Source organism: Capsicum annuum, chromosome 1, assembly GCF_002878395.1.
Source record: "Capsicum annuum cultivar UCD-10X-F1 chromosome 1, UCD10Xv1.1, whole genome shotgun sequence".
Lineage (NCBI taxonomy): Eukaryota > Viridiplantae > Streptophyta > Magnoliopsida > Solanales > Solanaceae > Capsicum > Capsicum annuum.
Window position 1 is genome coordinate 37,149,413 of NC_061111.1, and position 20,729 is coordinate 37,170,141.

The 20,729-nt window shown below is 35.2% G+C and overlaps 1 protein-coding gene across 11 annotated transcripts in view; it reads right to left on the reverse strand.

Moving 5' to 3' along the window:
• Positions 1-322: 322 nt before the first annotated feature.
• Positions 323-20,729, reverse strand: part of LOC107871749 — a 33,551-nt gene continuing 13,144 nt past the window's right edge. For all 11 annotated transcript variants that reach the window (XM_016718663.2, XM_047412472.1, XM_016718644.2 and 8 more), the window contains 10 exons: positions 9,080-9,208; positions 8,907-9,005; positions 8,756-8,813; positions 8,598-8,673; positions 8,389-8,518; positions 7,836-7,993; positions 6,830-6,902; positions 6,391-6,585; positions 5,989-6,082; positions 323-1,307 (listed from right to left, as the gene is read on the reverse strand). In XM_016718663.2, coding sequence (XP_016574149.2) covers positions 448-1,307; positions 5,989-6,082; positions 6,391-6,585; positions 6,830-6,902; positions 7,836-7,993; positions 8,389-8,518; positions 8,598-8,673; positions 8,756-8,813; positions 8,907-9,005; positions 9,080-9,208 — 1,872 coding nt within the window. In that variant the 3' untranslated portion in view covers positions 323-447. The remainder of the gene's footprint in view (positions 1,308-5,988; positions 6,083-6,390; positions 6,586-6,829; positions 6,903-7,835; positions 7,994-8,388; positions 8,519-8,597; positions 8,674-8,755; positions 8,814-8,906; positions 9,006-9,079; positions 9,209-20,729) is intronic.

The window sequence follows — 20,729 nt, forward strand, 5'->3', positions numbered from 1 at the left end:
CTAGTATTATTATATTTGTAAATATCATAAGATCCATCAATCAAACGAGTTTAGAAATCTGTTCAACAACACCACCAACTAAATTTGCAAATTTCAAAAATAGGAGAAGTGGACGAAACAATTCTGCATTAAGAAATGTATATAGCTAGATTCGACCTTCCTTCAGTGTAAGCTTTAAACCTTCACTCTAGAGTTAGAGCTGAAACCTACACACACAACTCTATCCTACTTAAAACAAGATATTTGAGTTGCGTAAAAAATTATTATTGCCATGTCTTCGATCCTGGACTCATAAACACATAAGGATTGAAAAACTTCACTATAACTACAAAGAATAAAACTTTCATAACTGAACTTGTACAGTATAGTACAACAGAGTATTCTTTTGTCTGGATGATCTCATACTAATGGATACACTTGCAATGACAAGAATTGAGTAAAAAATTCTCAGTTAATCAGCGGTTTACTTATTTGCAACTGACTAGCAGATCCAGTCTCAACAAGTTTGGATATTTCCTGTGGCACTGGAATGTTAAGCTCAGAACATATCAAGTGTATTATTTTTGCCGTCACAGTTCCAAATGACAGCTTATTGAGAGTTACCGCCACTGCAAACTTATGCTTGATGTTACAAAAACCAGTGGATCCACCCAAACCTGAATGGCCGAAACCAATAAGTTCCTCGTTTGTTGAGTAACTCCTTTTAAATCCAAGCCCAAACATTCCATTGGGAAAGGTCAAGTTTTCATATTCTCTGACTCCCATGAAAGCATCATGAACTCTTGGGTTATCAAAGAGTTTGACATTACGGTTATCACTTGACCACTCGCCAATACTGCAACTATTTTCACTAGGAATCTGGATGTAGACATTACCTTTGCCATCATGTCCAGAACTATTCTGAATGGATGAAGTACTACTTTGAGTTCGTCCAGGACCACCAAAACCTAAACAAGTTCTCTTTTGTGATTTTTGCTTCTTAACAGTCTGCTGAGAGGAGAACTTTGGAATGTGTGGGTGGCTTCCTAAGGTTGGCATGGAAGAACGATGTGGTGGAGGAACTCTCCCATCCTCAGAGAGTGCAGCGTAATAGCGGGCTAGGGCACGGGCTGAGCAATGACCATTGGCAGCAGGTATAATAGCACGGCGAGCGTAGAGTGAGTTAAATGTTGCAGGTAAAGTAGTTGCAAGTTTAGCAATCTGCTGCGGCTGGAAAGTCGTTGGAAGGTCTGAACGGTTGCCGACATTTGACAACTTGGTGAGATCACTCATATCTACTGTAAGTGTTGCAAGTCGAGATTCCACACCTGCAACAGGGAATTTTAGGTGTCAACTTTAGTGTAGAGAGAGATGCTTAAAGAGAGAGACCTATACTTACAGATTGGAAGAGATTGATTAAACCAAGCTATACAACACAACACTTCGGGGCCGTTTGGTAGGAGGTATAAGGTGGGATATCCCATTGATAAGTTTGAGATATCCCATGGATAAAATTTATACCGTGTTTGGTTGATGGTATAAATTTATCCAGAGACTTAACTTATACCATCAACCAAACACGGTACAAAGCTAATACCAAATCTGGTTTTGGTATAACCCATCTTAGTCCATCAACCCTGGACTATTTTATAACACCTCCTATAGGGTATAAAATAGTCCAGGAATTATAATCACGGGATTATGGGATTATAATCCCGAGATAATTTAGTCTACGTACCAAACGACCCCTTCAGGTTATATCTACCCATCCCCGGCCCCCAAGGAAGGCGATTGCACATGTTGAGCGGGGATCTGAATTTGGAGCACGTTGGTATAAAATTTTCTAATATTTCTTCAGTACCAGAAAATCAGGTCTGAGTGGTTTGATCTTTTAAATGTGTACAGCAAGACTGTCACTTGCCTTTAGAACTTTGACATGGTCCTTGACTAAGACAAACTATTTTAAAGGTTGACAAAAGTTATCATCCCTATATCTAGGGAAGATATCATCTACGAGTTACAGAGTTTACTCTTGAACTTATAATATCTCAAAAACGGGTTTGTGTACATTAAGGATTTTCTAATCATGTTTCTACAAGTTTCTTAACCAAGAAAAGAAAGAAGAGTATGAACAGAAGCCAGAAAAATTATGAAGCTATTTATATGCATTTGGAAAAGATGGATCTTTGGAGACAATTCTGCCATGGAGTATTAATAACTGGCGAAAAGAAATTGGAGGCAATCAGGAACTTTTCTCGTATGGCCTCAGACGACAAAATCAAGCTGCAAATGTAAAAATGGCGGAGTTATTGACAGAGACTCAAGACAGTACACACAAATTGGTGAACTCACATCAAATAGCCTCCATCAAAGGCAGGCAAATCATGGATGCTGCACTAATTGCAAATGAATCCCTAGATTCCAGAAGTAAGGAGAAGAAACCTGTGATCCTTTGCAAGCTAGACATAGAAAAGGCATTTGATCATGTGAATTGGGGTTTCCTTTTGAATATGATGGAGAGAATGGGGTTTGGCTCAAAGTCGGTAAATTGGATTAGATTTTGTATCAGTACTATCAAGTTCTCAGTTTTGATCGATGGATCCCCTGAAGGTTTTTTCCCCTCACACAGAGGACTGAGGCAGGAGATCCTCTTTCTCCTTTCCTCTTTCTGTTGACCATGGAGGGCTTGGATAACATGTTAATTATAGCTCAGAGGAATAGTTGGCTCAGAGGATTCAAGGTCAACAAGAAGCAAGGTGATAGCATGGAAATTACACATCTGCTGTATACAGATGATGCAATCATCCTATGTGAGGCAGATGCGGAACAAAAGAGGACAGAGAATTATTCTATCTTTGAAGGGGTATCTGAATCACAAGTTAACTGGAGGAAGAGTTCTATGTTTCCAGTCAATGATCCTCAGCAGTTCCAGAAATGTGTGCAAATATTAGTAGAAGTGGTGGCACTTGGAGCAAATAGTAGATCCATACAAATTTGGAATGGGGTGTTACAGAAATGCAAGAAGAAACTTACCAGATGGAAGAGCCAGTATCTTTCTTGCGGTGGCAGGCTAACTCTCATAACAGTGTCCTAGATGCTCTATTTACCTACACATGATGTCTCTTTTCCATATTCCCCCTCGGGTTGAAAAGAGAATGGATATGTTGAGAAGCAATTTTTTGAGGCAAGGTAACAAAGACAAGAGGTATCCACCTTGTCAAATGGAAAACCCTGACACTCAGCACACAACAATGGGGGCTTGGTGTAAAGAATCTAAGCAAGCAAAGTCAAAGTTTGCTCATGAAGTGGCTATGGAGATTTCAAATGAAGACCAATCTCACTGGAAGAAGGCGATTAAAGAGAAGTATGGAGGAGAAGATGCATGGACTAAAACAGTTAACAATGTATATGGGGACAGTGTCTGGAAGACTATTAGAAATCTATGGCAGATTTTCAGTATACACAAAGTTGGGAATGGTCACAAGATCTCTTTTTGGGAAGATAACTGGTTAGGATCTGGCACCCTCAGAATTCAACACCCAGATGTTTTCTTACTAAATCAACAACAAAGAGCTAATATTAGTGAAGTTTGGAATAATCAAGGATGGGACCTCAGTTTCAGGAGGCGTTTATATGATTGGGAGATGGCCAGATTCATATGATTCCTCAACACTCTCAATTTCTTCAATGGAGTATCACTAGAGCAAGATAGATTTATGGTGGCTGAGAGACGGTTCAGGAGCTTTTTTGGTCAAGATAGCATATCATATGAGGAACCATAACAACAATCTTAGTGTGCAGTGGCCTTGGAAGCAATTATGAAAGACCAAGATACCATACAAATTGCCCTGTTTTGTTTGGTTGGTAATTAAGAGGGCTTGCTTGACACAAGACAGACTGCAAAGAAGAATACACCTTTGCTCTATCTGCCATCTATGGGGAAGAAATGCAGAAACAAATAGTCATCCTTTTTTGCATTGTAAGGTGACTCCTCAACTATGGGATATATTTCTAGCAATGATTGGTTTGAGTTGGACAATGCCAATGAATACACTAGATATGCTATCTAGCTGGAATAGAAAAGGAGGAATAAAAGATCCAAAAATCAGTTGGAGTATGATCCCAGGCTGCATATGGTGGACTATCTGGAAGGAAAGAAATTCAAGATGTTTTGAGAACAAAAGCAACCAGCATTTTTGGTGTAAACAAGAGTATATAAGTGACACACAGACTCTCACACAGTTCCTAGAGTCTCTATAGCTAACTAGCAGACTTTTCTGTAGCTTTTACTTAGATTTTGTTCGTCGTAACTTTAGCCATAACAGGCCCTGTTGACTTAAATACAAAAGTGTTACCATTTCAACAAAAAAAGGATGTCTATAGTATATTCAACTAAAGGTTGAAACAAGAGAAACTGAATATACTGCAGAGACATGCATGTCAAGATCAAAATAGTATAAGCAGGTTACTAAGTTGATGTGAATAAATATTGTTTGTGGTATGAAAATTTGGAAGAGGAAGCGGGGTCCCTTCTATAAATTCCTCCTGCTCAGGCAACTAAGAGTAGAGCACCCAGTGTCCTCATATCTCTGAGTTTGGATCCCAGAGCTCTAAAGAAACTAGGGAAGTACTCTCTCGGTTTCATTTTATGTGACCCTGTTTAATTGGCATGAAATTTAAGAAAGAAGAAAGACTTTGGAACTTGTGGAAAGACTTGAACATACCACAACATTAGACATTTGTGGAGATAAAATCATGTCATTAAAGGTAAAATATTTCAAATATAAAAAGGGGTCAATTCTTTTGGATCAAACTAAGAACGAAATAGTATCACATAAAATATAACAAAATACAATATTTTCACTTGGTATTCAAAAAAGAGGTTATTCTCACAGTAAGGTTCAAGATCTGGTGCGCATTTCTAGTCAATTTTTGGTGTTCCCATGAGTTTCTTGTTAATATAGATGGCTGTGAGTTGTTTGTAGATCGGTGTAAGCTTTCTACTGCACAACTTGCATACAGAGGCTTAAATGTTAAAATATTAAAAAATTATCAATTACCTCATCTGGAAAATGAAACTTCTCTATTGAGAGAGAAATTTGGGAATAGTAGAAACAAACTATAGATGACAAGGTGGAGGAACGAACAAATTCTAGTCCAATACTCATCGATCATTCTAATAATGATTATTAAGGGTGCGTCTAAGACTAACACTGTTTACAAAAAGATGAGCGCAATGGCTAGAGAGAACTCATTAGCTTACTAAAAGGTGGCGCTGGTTGACACGCATAGAATTCATTAGCTTACTCGTGGTGGTGTTGGTTGATGCGCATCACTCAAGGAAAACTAGGAAGATTCAGGAAGATGTGACAGTTACCCCGAGATGTGCAGCAATAATATTTTTTTGAAATATTAGTATTATATGCTTTGTCTGACTTCAGATGGAAATTTTCAAATTGTGATCAGTTTCCCTTTTTTTGGATCAAGTGGAGATCACATTCATATGCTCGACTTATGGGTTTGAAGGCGATGCTGGACTTATCTGTACTTGAAGGCGTGCAGTTAACGAGTAACTGCCTCAATTCTTGAGGGTCAGCCTATTTCCTCATCAAAACATAAGCTGCCCATCAAACTTGACGTGGCTACTGGCCAACTGCAAATCTTCAAGTACCCATAAGTCTAGCAAGCTAATACCATCAATACTTCAACAGCAGCATATAAACATGGAAACTTATTTTAGACCTTAGAATTTGATAAGGTGACTGTGATGATGTAGAACATGGATAAAGCATTCAAAACATTTCATTGTTAGGAAGTATTACCTATGGAAAATAGGACATCCCGTGTGGTTAGATTAGCTATGAACTGACGAGGATCCCAGAAACTATGACATATTGTTCTCTAGAATGCCAATCAGCACATAGCTAAAGAGATTCAATACGCAAATTTTTGACAACAAAGAGCAGCAGGAGGAATAAGGAAATGCTAAAATGTAGACACTGATCATGCCTGGAGGGATTCCAACATAGAGCTCGCCATCAATCTTCAAAGGTTGAACGAAAGCTTCTTCAAGGAGCTCTTGAAACCTTCTTCCTGATGCTCGCTGTATTGAGATGAAAACAGATAAATGCCTCAACACATGTCAAAATTTTAAAATATACTGGTATTAAATGTTTCTATACAGATGCTTCTCTACAAGAAATCATTTTAAATTCAAAAGAGGATTCACTAAGAGCTACTATCGGGATCTTTCTGCAACAAACCAATCCCCACACTCCCACCGACATTAAAATTAGTACAATAACATTTAAGCTTTGCATACTTCAGTTGATTTTAGGGGTCATGACATAAATAATGAGCAAATTATTGCAGTCATAAAATTTGATCAGAAAACATGAAATGCAACATTACCTCAATAATGCCACCACATAACCAGCCAAAAGACAAATAATGGTACAGTTGCTCATGAGCTGGTGCAGTTTCTGGAGCAGACGCGGCAATTCGCTTTAAACATTCATCCCAATTGGTCATCAGCAAAGGGTCCTCTTGGTTAGTACCACCCATGGCATTATGTAAACCAGAGGTATGGTTAAGAACATGATGAACCTGCAAAAATTAAAAAGGTAAAGCAACATGCACTCAGCTTAGACTGACCTAGTTGGAATGTAAAATAATAAATAACAATTATTAAGAAATTGCTATTCTCCATTCTTAATGTTGCTTACTTTGGATATTTTCTGAACAATTAACAGTGTTAACTTTATCATATTTTTCTTCTTGGATCATCCACTCGGAAACAAGATTGTAATTAAACAAAATTTCTTAACTAGGTATATATCAGATCATATACCTTTATTTGGTCCTTCCCATTTGATCCAAATTCGGGCCATATATCTGCAACATTGTCCTCAAGCTTCAGCTTTCTGTTAAGACAAAATGTTTCTCATTGGTAAATAGCAAAAGCTAAAATCTTGTACCATAAATAAACCTAGAGCACAGAACACCTCACAGACATCGGGTACCTCTTAAACTTCAAAATGAGCCAAGCACATTAAAGGAAAAAGTAGAACTACAAGATGAGTATAGAAAAGATCAAAGGCACTACCAGATAAATCAAAGATATATCTATCTTGAAGCTCTTAAGGTTAGAATAATTACTTTAAAATGGTAAGTATAAGCAAAGGTGTTTCCATCCAAGCAACGCGAGTTGCATACCATCTAAATTTTGATTTACCAGGAACCTCTAATGTAAGGGCATATCGATAACTAAACTCACAGTAATGAGCAAGTATGAAGAAATAATGACATGTCTCAATTAAAGGAAACCCTTCAACAAAGAATTAAACTTTCTTCTGCACTGGATACTCCAAGACTGGAATACATGAACAGTTTACAATGGCTTAACAATTAACAAGGAACAAATCATGTGGATAGTGCCTAATTTTAAGATTTAGCAAATTTAAAGATGGAGATAATGCAAAAAAACATGTAGCAAGTACAGGAAAAAATTCTATTAATATCAAAGGAGAGAAATAATAGAGAGCACAAGCACAAATATCAACAGTAGAAACTTTACATCCTGACTAATAGCATCAGAAGTCCAAAAACTAATCAATCACCATCTGAAAAGTGATGATAAAATAATAGATCAAATTCTGTATCAAGAAAATTTTGTTAATTTTCTTCTTCACCATAGCAGATTGATGCAGTAGTGCCTTTATTTATTTATTACGGGAGAAAAAAAAACACTATTTTCTTCATTGGTTTAAATGATTCAGAAACTTCTGTATTTCACAACCTAAGGACAGAAAATTAGGACATCCAGAGTAGATATTGAAATTATTGGAATCACCTACCCATTATCAACCAGCCAGTGCACGAGTCCAGCACAGATTCCCTTTGTTACTGAAAAAACAGAAAATAAGCTATCGGGTTGGACCGGTCGAGGATCATATTTTCCAAGCACCCCAGCAGCAGTATCAATGATCACTTCTCCATCTTTGTAGGCACACACCTTGAAATACACAAATAATGAGCAAGCCTGAATCAGCGACACCCAGGAACATAAAATGGACCAACTTAATTGGAGAGACACTTTCTACAATAGAACATTTGGAAGCAGTCTGACTAAGCCCTGCAGCTAGGATCGTTAATCACTTCATTAAAAGAGATACACAAAACAACAGCCTACACTCTATATCAAATTCTGTTCTCTTTGATTGACCATACAATCAAAGACTTAACTTGACTAATGATACTCTACATTTTTGCTGCGGCACAATTGTATCCTATAGCACCAATACTGCTGGCTGCCCCTGCAAGCAAGAGTGGTGTACAAAGCCATCGGGAAGGGAAGCAAGGTTGGTAGGATAATCAGACTGCAAGGACATGATAATTATGAGTATGTACCTGGATTCCAAGTATTTTCTCAGCATTCCCAAGCTCAACCAAAAGCTGCCTTAGTTTGGCTTCAACATCAGAATGAATTGGGGTGTCATAGATCCATCGTGGATTCAAGGCTGGCCCTCTATTTAAGTTGCTGTATAGGTGGGAAAACAAATACTTGATGAGCAATGCATTTGCTGATATATGCAAAACAAGCAAAAAACAGAGCTAACCATTGGAGCACAGATTCAGCAAAAGGTCGCATGATGTCTATATAGTCAACGCGGGCATTCATTGTTGCAGAAAGCCCTGACAATCACCGACAACCACTGAGTTAGTTGTTCACACTTAGATGATACAAAGGAGATAAAAGAGTACATTCATCACAAACCTCTAAGAAGATTAAGAACCCTCCCAAATATAACAATATCACTAGGAAAAGCATCAACCTGGAGAAAAAATTGTCAGCTGCTTCAGAATCATTACAGTCATTGACTGATAATTCACAAAGTCAAAGTGATCAAAAAAAGTTATTAGCTTACAGGATTAAAGTGTTTCACTTCCTTATCATTCAGATTCATCTTTTCTTGTATAACCTTGCGATTTTTTGACCTTTGCTCATGTAACATTTTCATGCTTTCCTTCATCAAATTGAGAGGTAAGTCAGACTAGGGGAAATTGGATAGATGTAACAAAATAAGAAGAGCAAGCTTACAGGAGCTTCATTGGCAGGTGTGGCAGCACGGAAGAATACAGAAGTAACCTCCATTGCCTGTTCTGGTACATCAAGGCGAAACTTGAGTCCCATCTCTGCAAATGCGGCCAAAAGAGCTACATGGTCCCCCTGCAAGAAGCAGTATCTCAATTTTCAAATGGCAAACTGGTAGAAACAATAACAACAGTCTGTTGATTACAGAGAAAAGACATAAAAACACCCTTAAACTTGTCCGTCCAACTTACTTTAACACTTTAACTTTACAAGTATTTAAATAACCTCCTAAACAACTTTGAAATGAATAAATAGCACCCTAAAAATACAATACCACTCTCACAATGGGAAGTACATTACACTCGCTCTACATTATTACCATATCAGCGCCACATCATTGCCACGTAAGTACAAGCGCCACAGCATTTTTATTATATTTCTACTATATAGAAGAACCAGTGAAGAACGGCCAAGGGCAGAAATGTAATTTCATATAATATCTCAATGTAATTTCATATAATATCTCTGCCACATACTAAACCTAGAAATCTGTAGACGCTCTTTCCATTGCTTGAATTTCTCATTCAAAAAATTCTCACTTCTCTCCGTCCTTTCAACTGATTTCAAATTCAGTATGCTCCTCTTGGAGGACTTGAATTTGTCTTCAAACTACTTTTCAGGGCCAATATTTGGGGAAATTGGATCAGTTATGAGTCTTCAAGCACTTTACTTGGAAAGCAACAATTTTTCAAGGGACATTCCTGAAGCTCTATTAAGTTTAAGAAATTTGGTGTTTCTTGATCTTAGTAGAAATAACTCAGAGGAGAAATACAAGAAATTTTCAGGCAATTTATACAGGTAAAGTTTCTTTTGTTGCATGGCAACTCTTATGCTGGAGGCATAATTACCTCTGGAATTCCCAACTTAGGGAACCTTTCTCGATTGGACCTGAGCGATAACCAATTCTCTAGTCCATTACCAGTTGAACTTTCCAAGATGAAAGGCTTGAAGTTTCTGATTCTTTCATACAACCAGTTTAATGGAAGTATACCCTCAGAATATGGGGATATTCCAACATTTCAAGCCCTTCATCTTTCCTCCAATAAGTTAACTGGCGCGATACCATCAAGTTTAGGGAAGCTAACCTCACTTTTGTGGTTAATGCTTGCTAACAATTCACTAACCAGTGACATCCCACATGAGTTGGGAAATTGCAGCAGCTTATTGTGGTTGAATCTTGTAAACAATCAACTTTCAGGGCCAATTTCACCTCAGTTAGCAAGAATTGGCTCAAATCCTATGCCTACTTTCTTGTCGAATAGGGCAAAGGACAAGGTCATTGCTGGCTCGGGGGAGTGCTTCGCTATGAAGGGGTGGATACCAGCTGATCATCCTCCATTTAGCTTTGTATATCAATTGTAGAATCCTATGGGATAAATTGCTCAAGAGGTATGGTTTATTTCCAGTATGTGAACTAGGCAGTAATCATTTTTCTCTACCTTCTTTTCAATTGATTATAGAAGTCATATTATTTCACTTCGTATAACTTGAAGTTTATTGCCTAAGGAGATCACCTTCCAAGCTTTGTGAAGGGAGTTCTTATGCCTTCAATAACTTTTTGTTATCGTTTCCTCCTATTTACACACTGTTTCACAAACCTTATTTATTTCTTAATCTTTGAACTTATGCTTTTTCCTAATACCAGGATATTTGAGGATGCGACATATAAAAGTAGGAAATATATAAAATATGTTGAGTTACCTCTAACTCATCATAAGCTGTACAAGCAAATTGTTATAGATCCTCCCCGTGGTGTATTGTTTTATGGTCTACCAAACACCGGGAATACTATGCATGTAAAGGTTGTAGCAAATCATACCATCACGGCCTTCATAAAGATTGTTTCCTCAAAATTTGTTCAGATGTACTTGGATAGGTATACTTGAAGCCTTATTTTCAATTTAAAGTGTTTACATCTCATAAAAAGAGATAAGCGGAAGAACATGTCTAAATCTGCATGTTTGCTTTTACCACCATAAACTTAGTATGTCTTTTATAGTAAGTGTTCTTACATGACAATTGCAATATGGAGGTGCGTTCGGTGATGCATTTCTAAAATTTTATTGCTCTTTCTAACGAAAGGACTGTAAAAAAAAAAAAAAGCTATAGGCATTTATGGAGTAATGATGGTATATAATTGATTTATGATGATACAACAATTTTCGAAATGTGTTTGAAAACGTCAAGAATTGCAGGTTTCTTAAAACTTTATCCTATAGCTAGGTCGACAGAAAGTTTTTGAAGTTATGGCAAATAGTCTTTCTTTAGTAATACAATTATTTGAATCTGAATATGGGCAAAAGTCTTGATGACTTGCAGGTAAAGAAGCTTTCGGAAAACAACTTAATGTTGCTTCCAAATGAAATGCTTAATAGTAACAAGTAATTTTAAATGTCTTGTAGTATTTGTTATGAGAGTATTTAATATTATTTTTTGAATTCTAGCAAAGTTGTTGACCGCTTCTCCCCCGAAGTAAATCCTACACATAGTTTATAAAAGCGCTTTTTTCAATTAAAATGTGCATCTGACATTGTAACACAACTTCAGTTCTTAAGAAATAGTATCTCTATCTCCCAAGGTAGGGGTAAGTTGTGTGTGCACTCTATCCTTGGATCACACTTGTAGGATTACATTAGATATGTTATTGTTGTTGTTTCATAACTTGATTGATGTTTGTCAGCATTTTGAAAGCGATGTAAAACTTCTCATGCTCCGTTTTCTGAGAACATTGTGGAGACAGACAATCTATCATGTATATTACTTGAAACTTACGAGAAGCATGATTAGAGTGTACATTCAACGCATTGAATTGTAAGTATTTTTGTGTTGTAAGGTGCCAAACAACCTGACGTAATCTATTAGTTTATACTTCAAGGCTTATCATACAAAGTCGTTTTGCATAATGCTTCTTAATTCGATATTGAATTAAGAGAGTTGTTTCTTGATGGCAAAAAATTACCAAGTAAATAATTTTAATTCGGTTTCAGTTTTGCACCTCAAAATACTTGTAGCAAATAAAAAGTTATTTCAAATCCTTCATGTTGGGCCCGTGCTAAGCACAGGCATTCTTTTCAATTGAATATAGAAGTCATATTATTTCACTTCGTGTAACTTGAAGTTAATTGTCCTAAAGAGATCACATTCCAAGCTTTATGAAGGGAATTCTTAGACCTTCAATAGCCTTTTGTTATCGTTTCCTCCAATTCATTCACCATTTCACAAACCTTATTTATTTCTTAGCCTTTGAGCTTATGTTTTTTCCTAATACCAGGATATTTGAGGATGCGACACACAAAAGCAGGAAATATATAAAGTTTGTTGAGTTACCTCTAACTCATCATGAGCTATACAAGCCGATTGTTATAGATCCTCCTCATGGTGTATTGTACTATGGTCTACCTAACACTGGGAAAACTATACGTGTGCCTAAAGGCTGTAGCAAATCATACCGCCCCGGCTTTCATAAGGGTTGTTTCCTCAAAATTTGTTCAGAAGTATTTGGAGAGGTATGCTTGAAGTCTTATTTTCAATTTAAAGTGTTTATATCTCATAAAAAGAGATAAGCGGAAGAACATATCTAAATCTGCATGTTTGTTTTTACCATCATAAACTTAGTATGTCTTTTATAATAAGTGTTCTTACATGACAATAGCAATATGGAAGTGTGTTCGGTGATGTATTTTTAAAATTTTACTGACCTTTCTGACGAACAAGGACTTTAAGAAAAAAGTTACCCGCACTTACGGAGTAATGATGGTATATAATTGATTTATGATACAACAATTTTTGAAGTATGTTTGAAAACGTCAAGAATTGCCGGTTTCTTCAAACTTTATCCTATAGCTGGGCCGACAGGATGTTTTTGAAGTTATGGCAAATAGTTTTTAATTAGTAAATATTATTTAGTAATATAATTAATTGATTTGAATCTAAATATGGGCAAAAGTCTTGATGACTTACAGGTAAAGAAGCTTTCTGAAAATGACTTAAGCTTACTTTCAAATGAAATGCCTAATAGTAACAAGTAATTTTTAAATGTCTTGTAGTATTTGTTATGAGAGTATTTTGTATTGTTTTCTCAATTCTAGCAAAGTTGTTGACCGCTCTCCCCAAAGTAAATCCTTCACATAGTTTATAAAAGCGCTTTTTTTTTTTAATTAAAATGTGCATCTGTTTTGACATTGTAACACAACTTCAGTTCTTAAGAAATAGTATCTCTATCTCCCAAAGTAAGGGGTAAGTTGTGTGTGCACTCTATCCTTGGATCACACTTGTAGGATTACATTGGATGTGTTATTTTTGTTGTTTCATAACTTGATTGATGTTTGTTAGCATTTTGAAAGCGATGTAAAACTTCTAATACGTCGTTTTCTGAGAACATTGTGGAGACAGACAATGATATTATTACTTGAAACTTATGAAAAGCATGATTAGAGTGTACATTCAACGCATTGAATTGCAAGTATTTTTGTGTTGTAAGGTGCCAAACAACCTGACGTAATCTATTAGTTTATACTTCAAGTCTATCATACAAAGTCATTTTGCATAAAGCTTCTTTGATAACTAAAATACTGTAAGTAAATCTCGAACATAATTATATTACCATATTCTACATAATTAGTAGGCTTTTTGTTGAGAGTTGCAGCCTAGCACTGAAAATCTAAATATCCATCAACTACTATTGCAGATGTCATGATGTTGTAACCTCTATGAAAGAGACAAGGTATAGCTGTTTTCTAGCAGGAAAGGTGCTTTTTCTGTGAGATCTTGTTCCAAAATAATATAATTCCCCTAGGATGTTAAAATGTTGGATATTGGATAAAAATGAATTGGAAACACAATGGTCCCTTGTTGGCGGAAACTAACAAACACTTATTTTTGCATTGCAAAGTAACAACACAAGTACGAGCCTTATTCTTCAATGTAGCTAGCCTAGATTGGTGTATGCCAAAACACACAACAGACTTATTGAGTTTTTGGATCAGATATGGAGGCAGTAAATATCAAAAGAAGTGGTGGAGGATGGTACCTGCTTGTATCTGGTGTAATAACTGGAAGGAAAGGAATCAGAGGATTTTTGAAGGAAAAGAATGCTCAATAGAAGATTAAATGGAAAGTAATTACTTCCTTAGTTTTTTGGTGTAAAGAACAAAATATAGAATAGGAAATCGAATTACGTTTTTTGGTGTAAAGAACAAAATATAGAATAGGAAATCGAATTACTGAACTTCATAGGTTCTTTGTAAGTTTTCTGTTTTTCTTCTCTGTAATTACTTTTGGAGGTCGCCAGCATAGGAATACAAGTTATCATTTTCTAAAAAAAATATGATAGGAAAATAGTAAATTTGCAAAGCAAATTTAACAACAAATAGTACCACACATTTAATCATAAGAAACTAAGCGAGTACTAACTTGTAATACTAATAGGAAAACAAGGGATGAGGCTAACCCCCTGCATCTCCCACATATAGTGCGGCTACTCTCGACTATTGTGTGCGCACGCGTGTATGATTTGTAGGAACACATCTATATCTATGTTGCCTGATTCTCTTGAATGGCAAAAGTTGCTCATATCTATGGGATCAGTGGAGTATTCTGGTGACATAGCAGAAGTAGCCGAAGTAACACGATGTTCTAGGATGTGAGTGCTTTGATTTTTTTAATTGTTTATTCGTTATGCCTAAAGTAGCTAGTTATTTGAGGTTGATGTTAGGAGAAACTACATGAGAACTTTTTTCGATTCCCTTATTTTTCAACTTCCATCTTCTCTTTTCTCTTTTTTTTTCAAAAGACGATATAGGAAAGGCAAACTTTATTTTTAAATAATGTTATGGATATGGTGAAATAACATGAAGTACCTAAACCATACCAAAATCTTTTGCATGGTTTTATACCATGACACACAATTTTGCAGGACCTTAACAAGGGAAGGGGATCTAATTGTATAGTTGTAATGGCTGAAGTCTTTAGGAACTAAAGAATTGATTGTGTTTAAAAGTTTCCTCTATTCCAGCTATTTAGTCTCTGAGTTTTTGTACAAACATTCTCTTAAATGGGCCAAAATGAAATAATAATATCAAACAGTCATAACCATGCACTTTCACAACATATGTGGTGTATTTTGCAGTCTTGAGTATCTTCAATTCTTCTTCTTCAACTTTCCAAATTGTTTCCATGTTCTTTTATTTTCATTTAATAAGCAAATAATGTTTAAACTGTAATTAGTGGAATGGCTTGTTGGAGACGAGAAGAAGGTGATCAAGGGATAGATAATACCAGAGTTCTCATTTGGCGAGTAAGATGATTTTCAAGGCATTTGTTTATAATTAAAAGAAAAAGTTGGAAACTAATAAATCTGACAGAGTGATAATGGTTTTTCAAAAAGAAGAAAAGCTATCATTGCCCTTCATTGCAACCCAATTTTGCCTGGCGTATATTGTCGTAGATAGTAGATTGGATTCGAAGTACCTAAGTCTTTTTTCAATCGAAAAACAAATAGCCCTGGCCTTCTTCGATGCAGACGCAAGCGGAATAGCTGGTGTTGTTTTTTCCCCTAAAAAGGAACTCTTGATGTGTTTTCCCTCATTTCGGAGATTTGACAACCTTCCTCCCCAAACATGGGACCTCTGTGTGCTTCCCAAACAATATAGGGAAAGAAAATATTCTAATGTTATTTTCTGAAGATAATTATTATTAACCTTTGTTCTTAACTTGTAGATTGAAGTGAGTCCGAGTGAAGACAAGGATCTTGGACAACAAGATAAACATCGGATAAAACAGGATATGAAGCAATTTTTGCGACCTCTTCACGAAATATTGCTTCAGTTTGAGCGGGAATTGAAAGAGTTGTAGTATGCTATTGCATTTGGTACTATTTTTTGAAGCTTCATTTATTTCTTTTCTAAGACTCCTGTGGTCTGGAATTGTGGATGAATGTCCCTTCGACTGGAAAGTGTCACTTCAGCTTGTATTCCTTGAAATGTAGTACCATAGCACAACTACTTATTTGGACTTGGGATTATTTGATTCTGTGATGATGGTGACTATTTCCTTATTATTTGATGGTATTTTAAGTGCATGGCTAATATTAATCTAATACATATCAAATTGCCTACAAAACTTCAACTTTTCCCATTCGTATTCAACTTTTCCCATTCGTAGCCTAAATGGTTCACGTGAAATTTGTTGGAGGCAAATATGACCCCCTTTCCTTGATTATATGAGTATTTACATTTACCTTATTATTCTGAAGGTGCTTTTGTTTAAAGACTTATTGCAAAGACTACTCATAACTCCCACGATACATCATTGTAAATAAGAAAATGGCACTTTGCAACCCCACAACATCCAAGAATGGATATTTTTTCAACTCTCTGTAACTAGGATAATTTTGTTCTTAAATAAAAGCATTATATAGATGATGCTCTCATGGATGTAGATGTATCATTTGGCAAGTAAACAACATTCGTGAGTGGATATTTTGTCCCTAAATTTATGTAAATAGCATGAAACAATTGCTATGAAGTGTTGGTGGATGTAGTGCATCACCTTGTCTTCTCCACTATTCATATTAACAAAGTTAATGAAATTAGTTTCAACTTCAACAGCGTTGGGTCCGTGCTAAGCACGGGTCATACTTATCTAGTTACAACAACAACAAACCCAGTGTATTCCCACTTTGTGGGGTCTGGGGGGGGTAAGATGTACGCAGTCCATACCTCTACCTCTGATGAAGTAGAAAGGCTGTTTCCGAAAGACCCCCGGCTCAAGTTACGAGATATCAAACAAACACATAGTACAGCACAGAAGCAGATGACATAACATAGATACTGCAGCCATAAGGAATATAAAACAGAGTAAAGCGTCATACTTATCTAGTTATATATTAAAAATAAAAATACTCTGCCCCACCCTTTCTTTTTCGTACCCATCCACCCCAATCCATTTCTTCAATCCCTTAAACCCCCTCGGGCCTTTCTCCTTCTTCTAACCTCCATTAATATCTTCTTAGTCCTTGATTGATTAAATTTTGCTAAGTACCTCTTTGTTTTCCAGCTCCACCAAATTTTTTAACTATCTCACATTGGACTAGATCCTTCATAAAAGAAAAAAAAATATCCTCTTTTCAACATTTTGGCCTAAAAAATCTTAAGATATGTTGATGTAGTTTTGTTTTGGACAAAAAACTCAATTCCAATAAGAATGAAATTATGATGATTTTATCCAATTTTTATTGATGATTTGGATTTCTTTTACTTATGTGTATAAAAAGGGAAATTAGAAGAGAAGAATAGCAAAGAAAATGAGCAGATGGGTGCAGAAGTGGTGGGGGTTAGAACAAGGAGGAAGGGGGAGTGTGGAGGAGTTTGCAGGGAAAAAAAACGTAGGGGTGGGGGCTGAAGAAGAAAGGGAGTGGGTGGGTGGGGAAGGCTTGGGGGGGGGGGAAGCTAGTGGGACCATTTTAAAAAAGAAACAAGAATTACGCATTTTATATTTTTTTTCTCTTTTGTTTTAATGTCACGTCAGCCTTAGGGATGGCATTTATTCACTTCAAAGTTGTTTAAGAGGGCATTTAAATACTCGTAAAGTTAAAGTGTTAAAGTAAATTGGACAGACAAGTTTAGGGGTGTTTTTATGTCTTTTCTCTTAATTATATGAAACAGAAGAATAAATTTGTCATTGGAATAGGAGAGACCAACAGGTCTTGGACAAGATTTTACCGCTAAGTCTATGAGAACAACAAGAAGATGAGAAAACAGAATATATGCTTGGATGATGCTATAATATATGATTTATTCTTATTACTTTGTCCTGCAAGAGGAAAGATTATTAAACAGAAATACATAAGTAACGGGGCTCTGGGCTCATTATTAACATTTGGAAATCAATTTTGTTTTCCATATAAACTAAGCTTGCATAGCGTTTACGGGAATTTTGCACATTATTCAATGCATGCTAGAATTTGGAATAAGACTACGTTTACAAACAATACATGGATCAGAGCACCCAAAATGATTTAAAAAAGAACTTGAGTAATGTGACTTGTTTTCGTTAAAAAAGAAATGAAAACCGTATATATTATGAGATCTTATAAATTGTAATTCGAAGTTTTTTAAGCTAAAACTTCTACATGTATACTAACTAGAAAAGCTAATTCTTAGCATTTATAGTGTAATCCCTGTGCATAATAATAGTAACCTATTAGTTATCGCATAATTGTTCTTGAATAATTATCTACATCACCATCATATATTGCAGTCCTACATAATTAGATCGTGAACCAAACAACTCCCAAGTGAAACCTTCAATACCATGTTTCCATCACCAGCTGTCTTAATTTTGGAGTATCCTTCATCTGTTGCATCTGTTGCATGAATCATGCAAGTTGAAGAATTGGTCCATGGCTCCAGATCAGGGCCCAATTGGTAATTGCAATCTCGTTTATTCCTGGAAGTACCATTAAAATTGGAAAATCTTCCTTCTCATTGCTACAGCGTGCTTCCTTCTAGTAAGGCTAATGCTCCTCTTATGGTTCCGATATTCATTTATTTTTCAACCTTAATGACAAGGAATTAGCTAGCCGGTGTTTGACTTCTGTCAACGTCATCCACTAACTACTCTGGGTTATTTCACTGAAAAATCGCTCATAATGTTTGATGATTTCACTTTTGAACACATTTTCTTCAATGTAAATGTATTTGAGAAGTTCCCTCTATCCTTCACTTAGAAGGCAAAGGTTCCTTGTGCACTCACATATTTATGTGGTCCTTTTCCCTTCAGACTTAACGTTACTGACATGATACAGTAGAAAACACCTTGCTAGCTAGCAGTCCTCACTGGCTGGTATGTGATAGGAGAGGAAGGAGATTGCTTCTTTTTTTCATGTTATTCCTTTACAACAGAACTCTAAGGGATCGTTTGGTTTGAGGTGTTGAAGCAAATAATCACGGGATAAAAAATTTTACTGCATGTTTGGTTGGCAATAGTCGGGATAAGTTATCCCCTCAATTGGTGGGATAACAATCCCACCATAATTTATCATTGCGATAAATGTATGAAAGGACAAAAATACCCTCAAACTCTATTATTTTCATTTGTCTCTCTCACACACACACACACATATATATATATATATTCATAAATAATAAATTATGTTTAATTAACGTATAATATATTCATAAATAAATTATATATATAATAATAATTAACGTAAACTGATAAACTGTATAATAATTATGTTTTGAACATATAATATATATTATGAACAGTATAATATATTATGACCATAAATATATATTATGAATAACGTATAATATATTCATAAATATATATATAAATTATATATTCATAAATTATGTTTAATTAACGTATAATATATTCATTAATTATGAATATAATATATTGCGTAATGTATAACGTAATTACATAATATATAACGTATAATATTATGAATATATATATGCTAATTATGTTTAATTATATATATATTATGTTAATATATTTAATTATAATATATTATGTTTAATTATGTTAATTATGTTTAATTATATATAATTTAATTATATATAACATAATATATAACGTAATATATTCTCACACACATAAATTATGTTTAATTAACGTATAATATATTTATAAATAAATAAATTTTGAACAATTTACCGTTCAAAATGGTTGTAAAATATATAAATTATGTTTATTTATATATTTTAATTTCTCTAGAAAATAATAAAAAATTTTAAGAATGAATATTTAAAGCTTAAAAAGAAATATATATATAAAAAAAAGTTAAATAAGATGGAGGGTATTTTGGTATCAATCAATTTATTCCTAGAAATTATACCATGCATATTACTTTGAATACAACAAACCAAACGCTCACTAAAAAATAATTCCAGCATAACTAGTCCCAGTATAACTTATCCCAGCATAACTAATCCCGATATAACTTGTTTTCAAATAAAACGAGCCCTAATAGTATTACGCTGCAGAAGACATTGTTGTTTCATCTTCCTTACATGAGTTTACATATTACACTGGGATTGACAAAAAACTAAAGGTTAAATTCTATGAAGAGATGCTCTACTGGCTTCCATTTGTTTACTAAGGTAGAGTGTGTATCCAGGACCACTCCCTGATTGTTTCACAACGTACCGCCTCGATGAGCGGTTTGTATGTCCTATAAGTGGTGTAAAGAAATAATTCACTGATCAAATCAAAGAATACACAACTTGGTTCCTCTCTATTTGCGGGCCTCCTAATTTTAAGAAGTTTTTAACATTTGTATCAGAGTCCACACAACACGAGAGTCTATGTCTCAGTTAGGATCTCAAAACCAATACGTGCCTTCTCTCTATGCAAAAAAGTGTTTTGTGGTGCAAGTGCACAAACCTATATGTGTGTGTTTCACTTCAAGGCATCCATATGATAATTTAGATATGCAAAAAATATGTTTCATTTGATCAGTCTTTTTCTTTTTTGTGACCTAGTATCTTCGACAAAACTTTATTACTGTGAGAAATATAAAAGAAGAATATTACTGAATTGTTGTGACTATATTATAACACTGAGACACTATTTATAGACACTACATTCC